We start from the raw sequence: 15,920 nt of genomic DNA, 5'->3' as shown, positions 1-15,920 counted from the left end.
GGACTTACAGTCACAGGGGCATACATTTTATGCATGGGTGGTCCCAGGAATCCAACCCACTGCCCTAGCATTACACGCGTCGTGCTCTACCAACTGAGCTACAAAGGACCTCAAACCTTATTTTTTGGGGTTTGAGGTCCAAGGGGGGGTGAGTACTTATGATACCCACTGTACATTGAGAAAGGAAGCTGAGCTGAGTTGCTATGGGGGGGGTTAGTAGATATTCAATTCGATCTGTGTGTGTCTTTTACTTTCCCCATTCATTTTGCCCATAGTAATGGCTGATTCAGTTCTGCATTTTTGAACTACAAGCTGGTGAGCTCTATGGTGTGGGGGTGGGATAGGAGGAGGGGGGTGGGGTTTAGGAATGGAGTTGCTTACATACAAACAGACTGCAGAATTGATGCGTGGCACAGGAGCGTATGTGGTGCCAGTCTACGACTTGGACGTGTATTTAAATCACGATTTACAGTTCGTTGTTGACAGCCCCCCGAAACACCAAACACACATGTACAAACACCTTCTAGACCTTGTCTGCGTCCCAAATGGCACCTTATGTCCTACATAGTGCGCCACTTTTGAATAAGGTGCCATTTGGAACGTAGACCTTGTGTAGCCTGAGGAAGTCAGATAGCAGACACACACCCGACACAGGGCGGGCCATGAGAAGGGAGGTACAGATAAGTTACGCAGGCAGGCCCAACCGTCAGAGAAGCGCCCTACTAAGGTTGTTGGTCTCTCCATCACAGGCGGCAGAGATGTAAGCACTCATGTTAACCCTCTTTCTCTCTCTCCCATTCTGTAGCCAAATTTGTATTTTTACTTTGTTTTTCCCACTAATGGCTCCTCAATGGTCATTCATCTTTGCTGTTAGAGATGCAAGCTCCCTGCCATCTCTCTCTCTCTATCTCACTAACTCTAGCCTAATTCATATTTTTCCCATCTGTAGGAGTGTGTGCCTTATTCTCATCCATCCCCTCTCTGTAGGAGTGTGTGTGTATCTCTACTGGATCCCGTCATGTCGACCCAGCCTGCTCCGGAGCAGGGAGGTGTGTTGCTGAACAGTGGCCTGCACATGAAGAGCAAGAAGGGTCTGGAGGCCGGGAAAGTGGAAGGCCTGCAGGCCCGGGGCCAGTGGGCCAGCAAGGCAGAGTTCCTGCTGGCTGTGGCGGGACAGATCATAGGCCTGGGCAACGTGTGGAGATTCCCCTACCTGTGCTACAAGAACGGAGGAGGTGAGAAACTACGTTTTGAAGGAAAGACGTTACCACAGATGTCAGAGCTAACTGTACTCTTTTGAATCATAACGTCAACGGAACAATACAGAAAGTGGGCACCGTAAAATAACCCTAGGGTCAACCACTGTAAGAATAACATCTCACGTGACTTCCTACTGTACAGACATAACACTATGTAGGCCTTATCTTGAAACCCAGAGTTAAATGTTAGGGTAAGAGTCTGTCACGAGACTAAAGTAGGCCTACATGTACAGTTGGTATGATAAGTGTTCACCCACCTTGGATTTTTTCACATTATGTTGCGTTACAAAGTGGGATGGAAATAGATTTAATTGTGATTTTATTTTTTGCAATTGATCGACACAAAATATTCCACAATGTTAGTGGAAATAAAATTCCATAGATTTTTTTTACAAATTAAATAACTAAAATATAGTTGTTGCATAAGTATTCACCCTCTTTTGTTTAGGCAAACCTAAATTAGTTCAGGAGTAAAATTTGACTTAAGAAATCACATAATAAGTTCCATGGACTCACTCTGTGTGAAATAATAGGTGTTGACATGATGTTTTTATGACTACCCCTTCCTTCCTTCCTCTCCCATACTGTGGGGCAAAAAAGTATTTAGTCAGCCACCAATTGTGCAAGTTCTCCCACTTAAAAAGATGAGAGGCTTGTAATTTTCATCATAGGTACACTTCAACTATGACAGACAAAATGAGAAGAAAAAAATCCAGAAAATCACATTGTAGGATTTTTAATTAATTTATTTGCAAATTATGGTGGAAAATAAGTATTTGGTCAATAACAAAAGTTTATCTCAATACTTTGTTATATACCCTTTGTTGGCAATGACAGAGGTCAAACGTTTTCTGTAAGTCTTCACAAGGTTTTCACACACTGTTGCTGGTATTTTGGCCCATTCCTCCATGCAGATTTCCTCTAGAGCAGTGATGTTTTGAGGCTGTTGCTGGGCAACACAGATTTTCCACTCCCTCCAAAGATTTTCTATGGGGTTGAGATCTGGAGACTGGCTAGGCCATTCCAGGACCTTGAAATGCTTCTTACGAAGCCACTCCTTTGTTGCCCGGGTGGTGTGTTTGGGATCATTGTCATGCTGAAATACCCAGCCACGTTTCATCTTCAATGCCCTTGCTGATGGAAGGAGGTTTTCACTCAAAATCTCACGATACATGGCCCCATTCAGTCTATCCTTTACACGGATCAGTCGTCCTGGTCCCTTTGCAGAAAAACAGCCCCAAAGCATGATGTTTCCACCCCCATGCTTCACAGTAGGTATGGTGTTCTTTGGATGCAACTCAGCATTCTTTGTCCTCCAAACACGACGAGTTGAGTTTTTACCAAAAGGTTCTATTTTGGTTTCATCTGACCATATGACATTCTCCCAATCTTCTTCTGGATCATCCAAATGCTCTCTAGCAAACTTCAGATGGGCCTGGACATGTACTGGCTTAAGCAGGGGGACACGTCTGGCACTGCAGGATTTGAGTCCCTGGCGGCGTAGTGTGTTACTGATGGTAGGCTTTGTTACTTTGGTCCCAGCTCTCTGCAGGTCATTCACTAGGTCCCCCCGTGTGGTTCTGGGATTTTTGCTCACCGTTCTTGTGATCATTTTGACCCCACAGGGTGAGATCTTGCGTGGAGCCCCAGATCGAGGGAGATTATCAGTGGTCTTGTATGTCTTCCATTTCCTAATAATTGCTCCCACAGTTGATTTCTTCAAACCAAGCTGCTTACCTATTGCAGATTCAATCTTCCCAGCCTGGTGCAGGTCTACAATTTTGTTTCTGGTGTCCTTTGACAGCTCTTTGGTCTTGGCCATAGTGGAGTTTGGAGTGTGACTGTTTGAGGTTGTGGACAGGTGTCTTTTATACTGATAACAAGTTCAAACAGGTGCCATTAATACAGGTAACGAGTGGAGGCCAGAGGAGCCTCTTAAAGAAGAAGTTACAGGTCTGTGAGAGCCAGAAATCTTGTTTGTAGGTGACCAAATATTTATTTTCCACCATAATTTGCAAATCAATTCATAAAAAATCCTACAATGTGATTTTCTGGATTTTTTTCTTCTCATTTTGTCTGTCATAGTTGAAGTGTACCTATGATGAAAATTACAGGCCTCTCTCATATTTTTAAGTGGGAGAACTTGCACAATTGGTGGCTGACTAAATACTTTTTTGCTCACTGTATATTATACGTCTCTTTATCTGTGTTCATCCATCCCCCTCTCTCTCTCCCTCTCTCAGGTGTGTTCTTTGTGCCCTACCTGTTGTTTCTGGTTCTGTGTGGTGTTCCTCTCTTCCTGATGGAGACCTCTCTGGGTCAGTATACCAGCCTGGGAGGGGTCAGTGCCTGGAGGAGCATCTGCCCACTGTTCGGAGGTACAAACACACACCACCCCAAGGTATACATCCACGCACAAATAGGGCTGTTGCGGTGACCGTATTACCTTCACAACAGCGGTCACGAATCACGGCAGTCAAATTCCATGTGACTATTTAGTCACTGTAATTAGGCTTCTCCAAGCTCTGATGCTGCTGATGGTCATTAGTAACCTACCAAAGTTGCTAACTGCTGGGTATTCAGCACTCTATTGTCCCTCTAATCACTCTGACAGCAATGCAAATGTCATTGCAAATCGAATCAAACATAATGAGAGCCCATGAGCTGATGTTGCGCAACATTTTTATAGGCTATGCAATTGCGTGAGAAAACAGAGTGATGGCCTCTATTAAAAAGAGGAGACTCCCATCAGCTTTCTAATGGCTAGGCCTACTATATTTATTTCTCAACTTTCCTAATATTAAGCACATTGCTTCTCTTCACAACAGGAGTATAGCCTACCTGGCTGGCATGAAAATGGGAAATGCATCCTCCATTCACTATTTAATTGGATAGATGACATGTATTTTTTTCCCTGCCCCTGTTTCAAGACAGGTGGATGATAATGGTCCATTCTAAAGAAAAAGCGTATATTATTTAGTATATGTAAAGATAAGATTAAATCATGACTAGTCTGATGGGTGACAATATTAGCCTATCACTTGTGAATGATGCCCAGGCAAGAAACAGCGCATTCCTTTTAATTTGTGACGTTTTGTTCAAATCATAGTCACACACCTCATGTAGCCTATCCCATAGCCTATCCCCCTATATATTTTAATAAGGTTTGTATCACAACTAAAGTGGCCAAATAACTTCTTAAAATTAAGCACATTCATGCGATTTACAAGAGGTGTAGAGTAGAGGTCGACCGATTATGATTTTTCAACGCTAATACCGATTATTGGAGGGCCAAAAAAAGGCGATACTGATTAATCGGCCGATTAAAAAAATATATATATATATATATATATATATTAAAAAAAAATATTTATTTGTAATAATGACAATTCCAACAATACTGAATGAACACTTATTTTAACTTAATATAATATATCAATAAAAATCAAATTAGCCTCAAATAAATAATGAAACATGTTCAATTTGGTTTAAATAATGCAAAAACAAAGTGTTGGAGAAGTAAAAGTGCAATATGTGCCATGTAAAAAAAAAAAGCTAACGTTTGAGTTCCTTGCTCAGAACATGAGAACATATGAAAGCTGGTGGTTCCTTTTAACATGATACTTCAATATTCCAAGGTAAGAGGTTTTAGGTTGTAGTTAATATAGTATTTTATAGGACTATTTCTCTATATACCATCTGTATTTCATATACCTTTGACTATTGGATGTTCTTATAGGCACTTTAGTATTGCCAGTGTAACAGTATAACTTCCGTCCCTCTCCTCACCGCTACCTGGGCTCGAACCAGGAACACATCGACAACAGCCACCCGCGAAGCAGCGTTACCCATCGCTCCACAAAAGCCGAGGCCCTTGCAGAGCAAGGGGAATAACTACTCCAAGACTCAGAGCGAGTGACGTTTGAAACGCTATTAGCGCGCACCCTGCTAACTAGCTAGCCATTTCACATCGGTTACACCAGCCATTAGGCTGATAGGCTTGAAGTCATAAACAGCACTGTGCTTGCGAAGAGCTGCTGGAAAAACGCACAAAAGTGCTGTTTGAATGAATGCTTACGAGCCTGCTGCTGCCTACCATCGCTCAGTCAGACTGCTCTATCAAATATCAAATCATAGACTTAATTATAACATAATAACACAGAAATACGTGCTGTTGGTCATTAATATGGTGGAATCCGGAACCTCATTTCGAAATAGAAAAAAAACGTTTATTATTTCAGTGAAATACAGAACCGTTCGATATTTTATCTAACGGGTGGCATCCGTAAGTCTAAATATTCTTGTTACATTGTACAACCTTCAATGTTATGTCATAATTAGGTAAAATTCTGGCAATTTAGTTCGCAATGAGCCAGGCTGCCCAAACTGTTGCATATACCCTGACTCTGCGTGCAATGAACGCAAGAGAAGTGACACAATTTCACCTGGTTAATATTGCTTGCTAACCTGGATTTCTTTTAGCTAAATATGCAGGTTTAAAAATATATACTTCTGTGTATTGATTTTAACCTCTTAAGAAAGGCATTGGTGTTAATGGTTAGGTACAGTCGTGCAACAATTGTGCTTTTTTAACAAATGCGCTTTTGTTAAATCATCCCCCAGCGTTGCATCGATTATATGCAACGCAGGACACGCTAGATAAACTAGTAATATCATCAACCATGTGTAGTTAACTAGTGATTGATTGATTGTTTTTTATAAGATAAGTTTAATGCTAGCTAGCAACTTACCTTGGGTTCTACTGCATTTGCGTAACTGGCAGGATCCACGTGGAGTGCATTGAGTGGCAGGTGGTTAGAGCGTTGAACTAGTTAACCGTAAGGTTGCAAGATTGAATCCCAGAGCTGACAAAGTGAAAATCTGTCGTTCTGCCCCTGAACAAGGCTGTTAACCCACCGTTCCCACCCACTAGGCCGTCATTGAAAATAAGAATGTGTTCTAAACTGACTTACCTAGTTAAATAAAGGTGTAAAAAAATACAATTTGCGTCCAAAAATACAGATTTCCGATTGTTATGAACTTGAAATATGCCCTAATTAATCAGCAATTCCGATTAATCGGTCAACCTCTAGTGTAGAGCCTAACTGGCATACATATGCAGCACGTGAGTTTCATGTTTGGGGAAGATAATTTTCACCATAAAAATGCACAATCACATTTCGGTCACTTTTGAGAATGGTGTTTTCCAGCTAATTGATTGCATTTTGGAACATTCATGCTGATATCCTTATAATGTGAAGAAATAGCCTAATAGTTTACCAACAATTTAAGCTAAACGTTCTGTTCTGTTACGTCAACCTCATTGCTTACAAAATGTTTTGCTGTTGTGTCAACCTCATTGCTTACAAATGTCCCAGATTATGTTTGGAATATTTGTTTCTGGCACAGAATAGAAAAGGTCAACTTTGGTACTATGGGGGATAGTAGATTGAGATAGGCTAGTGCTTTTGCTGTTCATTAGGCCTACTCATCTTGTTGGCTGACAAAAAGTAAATATGGACAGTTCTTCCAATATCTCCAATATGCCCCTCGGAATTGGATAAGGACGATGTGTCCGTCTTCACTTGTAGCCTGTGAGAAAGATCATTGGCTAATCGTAGTTACCTTTCAGTGGCAGCCACAGGCGGCCGGTGGCACTGTAATTGGGGAGGACTGGCTCATAGAACGAAGTAGATGGAATGGTATCGAATACATCAAACACATGGTTTCCATGTGTTTGATAACATTCTATTCACTCCATTTCAGTCATTGGAAGCTTTGCTCTTCTGTTCTAATCTTTGTGGAATATTTTTGTTGTTGTTGCTAAATTTGCTCCTTGGTGGCTTTCCACAGAAACCTTTTAACCAAAAAACTGAAGTCAGACCCTTACTTAATGAGACTTGAATCATCCCAAATTTCATCAGCTCCTTCCTGTTCACTTCCTAAGCACTGGGATGACACGCATAACAAGTCATAAATTTACTCCGCTAAATTTGTTTCAGCGGGAAAAAGCACACTAAAATCTTTGCAGAAATATCCACGTGTTTTTGCAAACTTTGAATAGTCTACATCTGGCTAACCAATGAAGTAATCCAAAAATGATCAGATTGCGTTACTCATTTCAAGTAATCCAATGGATTATGTAACTCAAGTCATACGCACGTACACACACACGCACCTTTTGTACATGCCGTACTTGATGAATAAAATTTGAATTGATTCGAATGCAGTGTCATGCTGACAACCTGTAATGCTTCCACACGACCTGATTAGATCGATGTGTTACACACATTGACCATTCCCTGGAGTGGAGACACTTATCTTTCCCTTAATGTCATGCAAAACAGGCTCCACCTCCAACTGCCCTGAATAAGGGGTCGCAACTGCCTTAATGACTTACACACACTCTCACTCATCTGTGGTGCCATGTGTTATTGTTTGTTTTGACAAAACAGTGAGAGGGTTTAAGTTCTGTTTAGTTGGATTGGACAGACTGAAATGAATGAGTTAAAGCCACAGACTTGATGATGATAGCTAAATCTCTAGATTGAACTGTTCAGGTGGCGCAGAGGCATAGGTAAACTAAGCTACACTCAACCCTCTCGTTTGATCTTATTCTCAAATGGTCTCCTTGTCTCCCTTAGACGTTTTTAGAAGTAGATGAGTCTAGGAACTACTTTTCAGTCTCGCTGTATCCTACTACTCCCAACTGCATTGTCTAAACCAGGCACGGTCATTGCGTGTCTCGCAAGACGCCTGCGTCTCTTGGCGACTTAATTGGTGACTCATGACAATAGTCTGAAAGAATGTGTTTTCCTCAGTCAGCCGACTACGCCGTTTAGTTCATAGAATCGTGGTATCAGTGTCCGTTTCTAGTGCCTCTGGCGCATCTTGAAATAGTTTTTTTCCTACGAATTTGGCTCTAGATTTTCAACGGTTGGAGCTATTACCAAACACTTCTGTTTCCATCTAAGACACAAGCTGTGCAGGACTTTTTTAGAAGGGAGAGTGATGAATTTGCACAGGATAACTGAGGGAAATGAATAGATTCTCCATAAACAAGCATACATCAGATTGTTTGATGACCATCCCTGATGTTTTCCTGAACATTACAATACCTTTCTGATGCATTTCAATCATTCCAAGGCCTGCTTTCTTCAGACTGAAATTTGCCATTACCTGATTTAACATATCTTGTGCTAGATAATATTATTGAGAGTATGGCAATAAGGTCAGATTCTAACAATTCATCACATTTGTTTCTGATTTCCCCAAATGTCCTAAAGTAGAGAAGCAGGTAATCAAATAGCTTGGAGGTCCATGTTAATACATGTAAGTATTATGTAGAAATTAGTTTAAGATCTTCAATTAATCAATTTTAGTTTGTGACCCCCTCCAACCCCCGTTCTCCAACGGGAATGGCGCCTCACCAAGTGATTTTGTTTTACAAAAGTTGTTCCCTCTGAAATATTAGTGACTAACACTGGTCTAAACTGTTCAACCTGGGACATGTTCATGAGGGAACACCATAGTGAAACATTTTACAACAGAAAACAAAAACACGCATATCTTATTATGTTCAGATATTGCCTCGTTTCCTCTTTTTTTTTTTGTGCCGTTCTGTCCCGTTTCGTAACCTGGGTACTAGTCTGTTTGTGCCATCATGCCACGCCTTGCCACTCCTTGTCATGCCAAACGTGTTTTACATGACAGGGAGGGGCATGATGGCTCAAATAGACTGGTACCCCGGCTCTGCCTGCTGAACACAACCTTGGTGTGGTACTTTCTACAGGTGCAGCCAGATGACTAGCTTCTTAGCAAAGCCACCTGGTCGACACATTGTAAACGTAGTCTATCTTGTAAACAAGCTGGTGTTAGAACTCTCTGCCTCTGGATAGCTTTCCGGTTCACGTAAACACGCCTCTTCCTCCTCCTCCTCTCCCCCTCATACAGACAGCTGCTGTTCTCTGTCCATATGGCCAACAGCTGCACAGACACACTTACATGCTCGTACACACACACACACACACACACACATACAGTGCATTCGGAAAGTTTTCACACCCCTTCCCTTTTTCCACATTTTGTTACGTTACAGCCTTATTCTAAAATGTATTAAATAAATTAAAATCCTCATCAATCTACACACAATACCTCATAATGATGAAGCAAAAACAGGTTTTTAGACATTTTTACTAATGTATGAAAAAACAAACAATAATAATACTTTATATACATAAGTATTCAGACCCTTTGCTATGAGACTCGAAATTGAGCCCAGGTGCATCCTGTTTCCATTGATCATCCTAGAGATGTTTCTACAACTTGATTGGAGTCCACCTGTGGTACATTTAGTTGAATGGACATGTGGAAAGGCACACACCTCTCTATATAAGGTCCCACAGTTGACAGTGCATGTCAGAGCAAAAACCAAGCCATGAGGTCGAAGCAACTGTCCGTAGAGCTCAGAGACAGGATTGTGTCAAGGAACACATCTGGGGAAGGGTACCAAAACATTTCTGCAACATTGAAGGTCCCCAAGAACACAGTGGCCTCCATCATTCTTAAATGGAAGAAGTGTGGAACCACCAAGACTCTTCCTAGAGCTGGCTGCCCAGCCAAACTGAGCAATCAGGGGAGAAGGGCCTTGGTCATGGAGGTGACCAAGAACCAGATGCTGTGCAGTGATGCTCTCCATCCAACCTGAACTCCCCAAATACAGGTGTGCCAAGCTTGTAGCGTCATACCCAAGAAGACTCAAGGCTGTAATCACTGCCAAAGGTGCTTCAACAAAGTACTGAGTAAAGGGTCGAAGTACTGATATAAATGTAATATTTTTTTAAATTATACATTTGCTAAAACCTACTTTGGTGTAGATTAATGAGGGGGGGGGCAGTTCATCAAATTTTAGAATAAGGCTGTAATTGTAACAAAATGTGGAAAAAGTCAAAGGGTCTGAATACTTTCCCGAATGCACTGTACACGTTCGCACAGACACAGAGCCCAGATAAGACAGCAGGCGTGGAATGTTTACAGCGAGTTGTGTGGTGGCCAAAAGAGACATGTGTTAGCAGAGGGACAAACACTGCTGCAGCATCTGTGTTTTGGTACATTTAGTACTAGTAGATTGTTTTTAGACTTGTCTGCCTGTGCACGTGTTCATGCTCTTTTAGTGTGTCCTAAATATTAAGGGTGAAATCTTATCTTAAAAGCTATGCAAATGTATGTGCCCGTTTACCTGTACCCTTGTTAATCCATGATCTACATGGGAGTTAAAGTTTTGTGTGTCTGTTTTTATCAAGCGATTAGTAACGACCACTCAAGGTGATTGGTTAAAAGCCAAGTTGTGCGTTGTTCACGAAATAGCACAGGGAATGCACACCTAACGGTTTTATTTCAATCATAGCTGTGTATCCATTAGAATGTATCAGTGTTTTTTTTTTCCTGTGCCTGCGTGTTGTCTGTGTGCCTGTGTTTGAGTGTGTAGGTTTTGTTTGTCTGTGTGCCTGTGTGTGTGTGCGTGTGTATGTTTTCTTAGTGCGTGTGGGTGTGTAACTAAAGTTATTCATGCAGTAAAGGTCTGACAAAGTTTTAGACACTTTTGGTACTTTTGTATCCATGAGAGTCCATGTGAGGTTTTAATCCTTGATTGTAATGTTTTATTCATTTATTTAACCAGGTTAGTTTCAAGAGAGACCTGGACCTGGAATGTGATTTGTAGATCTAAATAAAGTATTTGGAATGTGTTTCCACAGGTCTGGGCTTTGCCAGTCAGGTGATGATCCTCCACGGGTGTGTGTATTACATTGTGGTCCTGGCCTGGGCTCTCTTCTACCTGGTCCACAGCTTCCAGTCAGAGCTGCCCTGGGCCCACTGCAACAACACCTGGAACACAGGTACACCATGTACCGATACCATTTTCACACTACTGAGTCAAACTGAGCCAAGCTGTACTCGGCTGGCCTGTTTATGCATACAAAAATATTTGCTGGAACCATACTGGAAGATGGGGATGTTGATGGGTTATCTTATTTTCAAAGAGGTAATATCAAATAGGCCTACATATGTCAACTAGTGTCAAATATTTGAACGCATTGGAGATGTTTGATTAGGTTGGTGTTTGCATTTTTGGGACTATTCCAATGGTTCTATTGTACCAGAAAAACGAAATCAGCTCAATTATCTGGTCCAAGTATTTGACCTACAGGTGCCTATGTACCTATTTGACCCAAGTCTGTGAAATATATCACATATTTCTCTTTATCTTCCAAAGGCAGTTGACACACGTTTTTCGGCAGTTGCCATTGCAGTTTTTCCCAATTGTTAACGCACGTTTGCTGAAACTACATCCAAGATACACAAAACAATTTCCCCAAAAACCACAGACGTCTTGCAAAATGAAACATAGCAATCAAAATCATGTACTCCCTGCTCAAAGTGAAACTCTGTATACAAATCAATGTATACACATCAAATGAAACGAACAACCAAGGTCACACTAAAATGACATTCAAAACACTACTATCAGAAACTATTTCAGTGTAAAGACTAAGATTTTGTTGATATACTGTATATTGTTTGTGTGTACTCAAACAAGAAAGGAACACAAATGCAAAAATTGAAGTTTTATATTTCAACATGACTCAATACATGTCAAACAGAATACTGTAAAAATGCAAAAATACAGTAAATATACAGTTGGAAGTCATAAGTTTACGTGCACCTTAGGCAAATACATTTAAACTCAGTTTTTCACGATTCCTGACATTTAATCCTAGTAAAAAATCCCTGTTTTAGGTCAGTTAGGATCACCACTTTATTTTAAGAATGTGAAATGTCAGAATAATAGTAGAGTGCTTTATTTCAGCTTTTATTTCTTTCATCGCATTCCCAGTGAGTCAGAAGTTTACATACACTCAATTAGTATTTGGTAGCATTGCCTTTAAATTGTTTAACTTGGTTCAAACATTTTGGGTAGCCTTCCACAAGCTTCCCACAATAAGTTGGGTGAATTTTGGCCCATTTCTCCTAACAGAGCTGTTGTAACCGAGTCAGGTTTCTAGGCCTCCTTGCTCGCACAAGCTTTTTCAGATCTGCCCACTAATGTTCTATGGGATTGAGGTCAGGGCTTTGTGATGGCCACTCCAATACCTTGACTTTGTTGTCCTTAGGCCATTTTGCCAGAACTTTGGAAGTATGCTTGGGGTCATTGTCCATTTGGAATACCCATTTGCGACCAAGCTTTAACTTCCTGACTGATGTCTTGAGATATTGCTTCAATATATCCACATAATTTTCCTACCTCATGATGCCATCTATTTTGTGAAGCGCACCAGGCCCTCCTGCAGCAAAGCACCCCCACAACATGATGCTGCAAGCCTCCCCCTTTTTCTTCCAATCATAACGATGGTCATTATGGCCAAACAGTTCTATTTTTGTTTCATTAGACCAGAGGACATTTCTCCAAAAAGTGCGGTCTTTGTCCCCATGTGCAGTTGCCAACCGTAGTCTGGCTTTTTTATGGCGGTTTTGGAGCAGTGGCTTCTTCTTTTCAGGTTATGTCGACATAGGACTTGTTGTACTGTGGATATAGATACAGTGAGGGAAAAAAGTATTTGATCCCCTGCTTATTTTGTACGTTTTCCCACTGAAAAAGAAATTATCAGTCTATAATTTTAATGGTAGGTTTATTTGAACAGTGAGAGATAGAATAACAACAAAATAATCCAGAATAACAACAAAATAATCCAGAAAAACACATGTCAAAAATGTTATAAATTGATTTGCATTTTAATGAGGGAAATAAGTGTTTGACCCCCTCTCAATCAGAAAGATTTCTGGCTCCCAGGTGTCTATTATACAGGTAATGAGCTGAGATTAGGAACACACTCTTAAAGGGAGTGCTCCTAATCTCAGTTTGACACCTGTATAAAAGACACCTGTCCACAGAAGCAAGCAATCAATCAATCAGATTCCAAACTCTCCACCATGGCCAAGACTAAAGAGCTCTCCAAAGATGTCAGGGACAAGATTGTAGACCTACACAATGGGCTTTGCTGCAGGAGGGTCTGGTGCCCTTCACAAATAAGGAAAAACTGTAAACCATTTTTTATTTTTTATTTTTTTTGGAAGAGAAAGAGGTATGGGATGATTATGAGTCGAGTTGAGCTAAGGTGAGTTTAGTTGAGCCTCTAGTGACTCCCCATCCCGCATGCGGGAGCGTAATCTTCGCCTGACACGAATTAGCATAACGCAACGGACATAAATATCCCTAGAAAATATTCCTATTCATGAAAATCACAAATGAAATATATTGAGACACAGCTTAGCCTTTTGTTAGTCACCCTGTCATCTCAGATTTTCAAAATATGCTTTCCAGCCAAAGCTAGGCAAGCATTTGTGTAAGTTTATCGATAGCATAGCATTTTGTCCAGCTAGCAGCAGGTAACTTGGTCACGGAAATCAGAAAAGTGTAACGGATGTGAAACGGCTAGCTTAGTTGGCGGTGCGCGCTAAATAGCGTTTCAATCGGTGACGTCACTTGCTTTGAGACCTTGAAGTAGTGGTTCCCCTTGATCTGCAAGGGCCGCGGCTTTTGTGGAGCGATGGGTAACGATGCTTCGTGGGTGTCAGTTGTTGATGTGTGCAGAGGGTCCCTGGTTCGCGCCCGGGTATGGGCGAGGGGACGGTCTAAAGTTATACTGTTACAAAAGCAATCAAATTAAATCGTTTACCTTTGATGAGCTTCGGATGTTTTCACTCACGAGACTCCCAGTTAGATAGCAAATGTTACTTTTTTCCCCCAAAAATTATTTTTGTAGGCGAAATAGCTCCGTTTGTTCTTCACGTTTGGCTGAGAAATCGCCCGGAAATTGCAGTCACGAAAACAGCTAAAAATATTCCAAATTAGCTCCATAATATCGACAGAAACATGGCAAACGTTGTTTATAATCCATCCTCAAGGTGTTTTTCAAATATCCATTCGATAATATATCCATCGGGACAATTAGTTTTTCAGTAGGACCGATTGGAGTAATGGCTACCTCTGTATTTTACGCGAGAATCTCTGGCAGCATCAGGTGACCACTTGCGCAATGTAGCCGCTTACGGGTATTCTTCAACATAAATGCGTAAAACTATGTCACAATGCTGTAGACACCTTCCGGAATACGGAGAAAGAGTAATCTGGTTGATAGCCCATTCACTGCTCAATAGGGACTCATTGGAACGCAGCGCTTTCAAAACATGGGGCACTTCCGGATTGGAATTTTCTCTGGCTTTTGCCTGCAACATCAGTTCTGTTATACTCACAGACAATATGTTTACAGTTTTGGAAACGTTAGACTGTTTTCTATCCTAAGCTGTCAATTATATGCATATTCTAGCATTTCGTCCTGACAAAATATCCCGTTTACTACGGGAACGTTTTTTTTTCCAAAAATGAAAATACTGCCCCCTAGTCACATCATTAAGGTGATCGTGTGTTGAAGTTCTGTCTGTCTTGTAGATACCTGTGTGTTGTTTGACTGTCAGAACCTAACCTCTGGGACCGGCCTACCAGAGAACGCTACCTCGCCTGTCATCGAGTTCTGGGAGTGAGTCTCGCCCACGTTCCTTACAACACGACTGCATTTTGTTTCCTTAGAAATGAAGTAAAGGGGCATTATATGCAGCTTTTTGGCTGGCATTTTAAAATGTGAGGTATTAACAATGTCGTGTCCGTGAATTGCCAAAGTCCGTAATAGGGGACATAGAGAAGACTGGAGATATTGTAGACGAGGTAGGGCCACATTTCCCAACAGGGGTTTTGGGTTTAAGGGGGTTCAGTTTTACCAAGGGTAGAGTGATCATAATCTACCTTTGGCATTACAGTGGCTTTAAACAGGTTCATGTTAAGCCTTGTATCTATTTGGGGGTATTATTAATTGTGTGTGTCCGTCCAGGCGGGAGGTCCTGCAGCTGTCCAGTGGACCAGATGAGCTGGGGCCAGTCAGCTGGAGGCTGGCTCTGTGTCTGCTGCTAGTCTGGGTCGTCTGCTACTTCTGTGTGTGGAAGGGGGTCAAATCCACTGGCAAGGTGAGCACAAATACACATACATACAGTGGGGTCTGAAATTATTGACACCCTTGACAGAGATTAGCAAAAAAAATGATGTATAGAATAAATAATTAAAATACTGATCTATATTGTATTACATTTTTGGGGGGGAAATTATAATATTTTATACTAACTTAATTGCTGAGAGGAAAACTATTTTGTTTACCAAGTAATATTTTCTCTGCAAAAAGGTAGCAAAACCTTTCAATACCTCACCTGGCGAGGATACCACCACTGGGGCTTTTTCTCAAATGTTTTATGAGATTGGAGAATACATTGGGAGGGATCTGAGACCATTCCTTCATACAGAATCTTTCCAGACACTTGATGTCCTTTGTGTGCTCTTATTGACTGCCGTCTTCCATTGAAACCACAGGTATTCAATGGTGTTCAAGTCCGGAGACCATTGCAAAATGTTAATTTTGTGGTCAATGAACCATTTCTTCGTGGATTGATGTGTGCTTATATATACAGTACCAGTCAAAAGTTTAGACACACCTACTCATTCAAGGGTTTTTCTTTATTTGTACTATTTTCTACATTGTAGAATAATAGTGAAGACAT

The 15,920-nt window shown here is 41.1% G+C and overlaps 1 protein-coding gene across 7 annotated transcripts in view; it reads left to right on the top strand.

Annotated features, from left to right (window-relative positions):
* LOC115134496 (sodium- and chloride-dependent GABA transporter 2-like) overlaps positions 1 to 15,920 on the top strand; it is a 127,905-nt gene that overhangs the window by 82,804 nt on the left and 29,181 nt on the right. For 3 of the 7 annotated variants that reach the window (XM_065026055.1, XM_029668557.2, XM_029668584.2), the window contains exons 2-6: positions 988 to 1,235; positions 3,503 to 3,637; positions 11,015 to 11,155; positions 14,767 to 14,854; positions 15,203 to 15,335. In XM_065026055.1, coding sequence (XP_064882127.1) covers positions 1,019 to 1,235; positions 3,503 to 3,637; positions 11,015 to 11,155; positions 14,767 to 14,854; positions 15,203 to 15,335 — 714 coding nt within the window. In that variant the 5' untranslated portion in view covers positions 988 to 1,018. Of the gene's footprint in view, positions 1 to 406; positions 761 to 987; positions 1,236 to 3,502; positions 3,661 to 11,014; positions 11,156 to 14,766; positions 14,855 to 15,202; positions 15,336 to 15,920 lie in introns of those variants that run through there. The other 4 variants (XM_029668539.2, XM_029668530.2, XM_029668568.2 and 1 more) reach the window with 3 other exon arrangements.

Source organism: Oncorhynchus nerka, linkage group LG2, assembly GCF_034236695.1.
Source record: "Oncorhynchus nerka isolate Pitt River linkage group LG2, Oner_Uvic_2.0, whole genome shotgun sequence".
Lineage (NCBI taxonomy): Eukaryota > Metazoa > Chordata > Actinopteri > Salmoniformes > Salmonidae > Oncorhynchus > Oncorhynchus nerka.
Note: the sequence above shows the minus strand (reverse complement) of the source record. Positions and strands in the feature narration are given on the sequence as shown.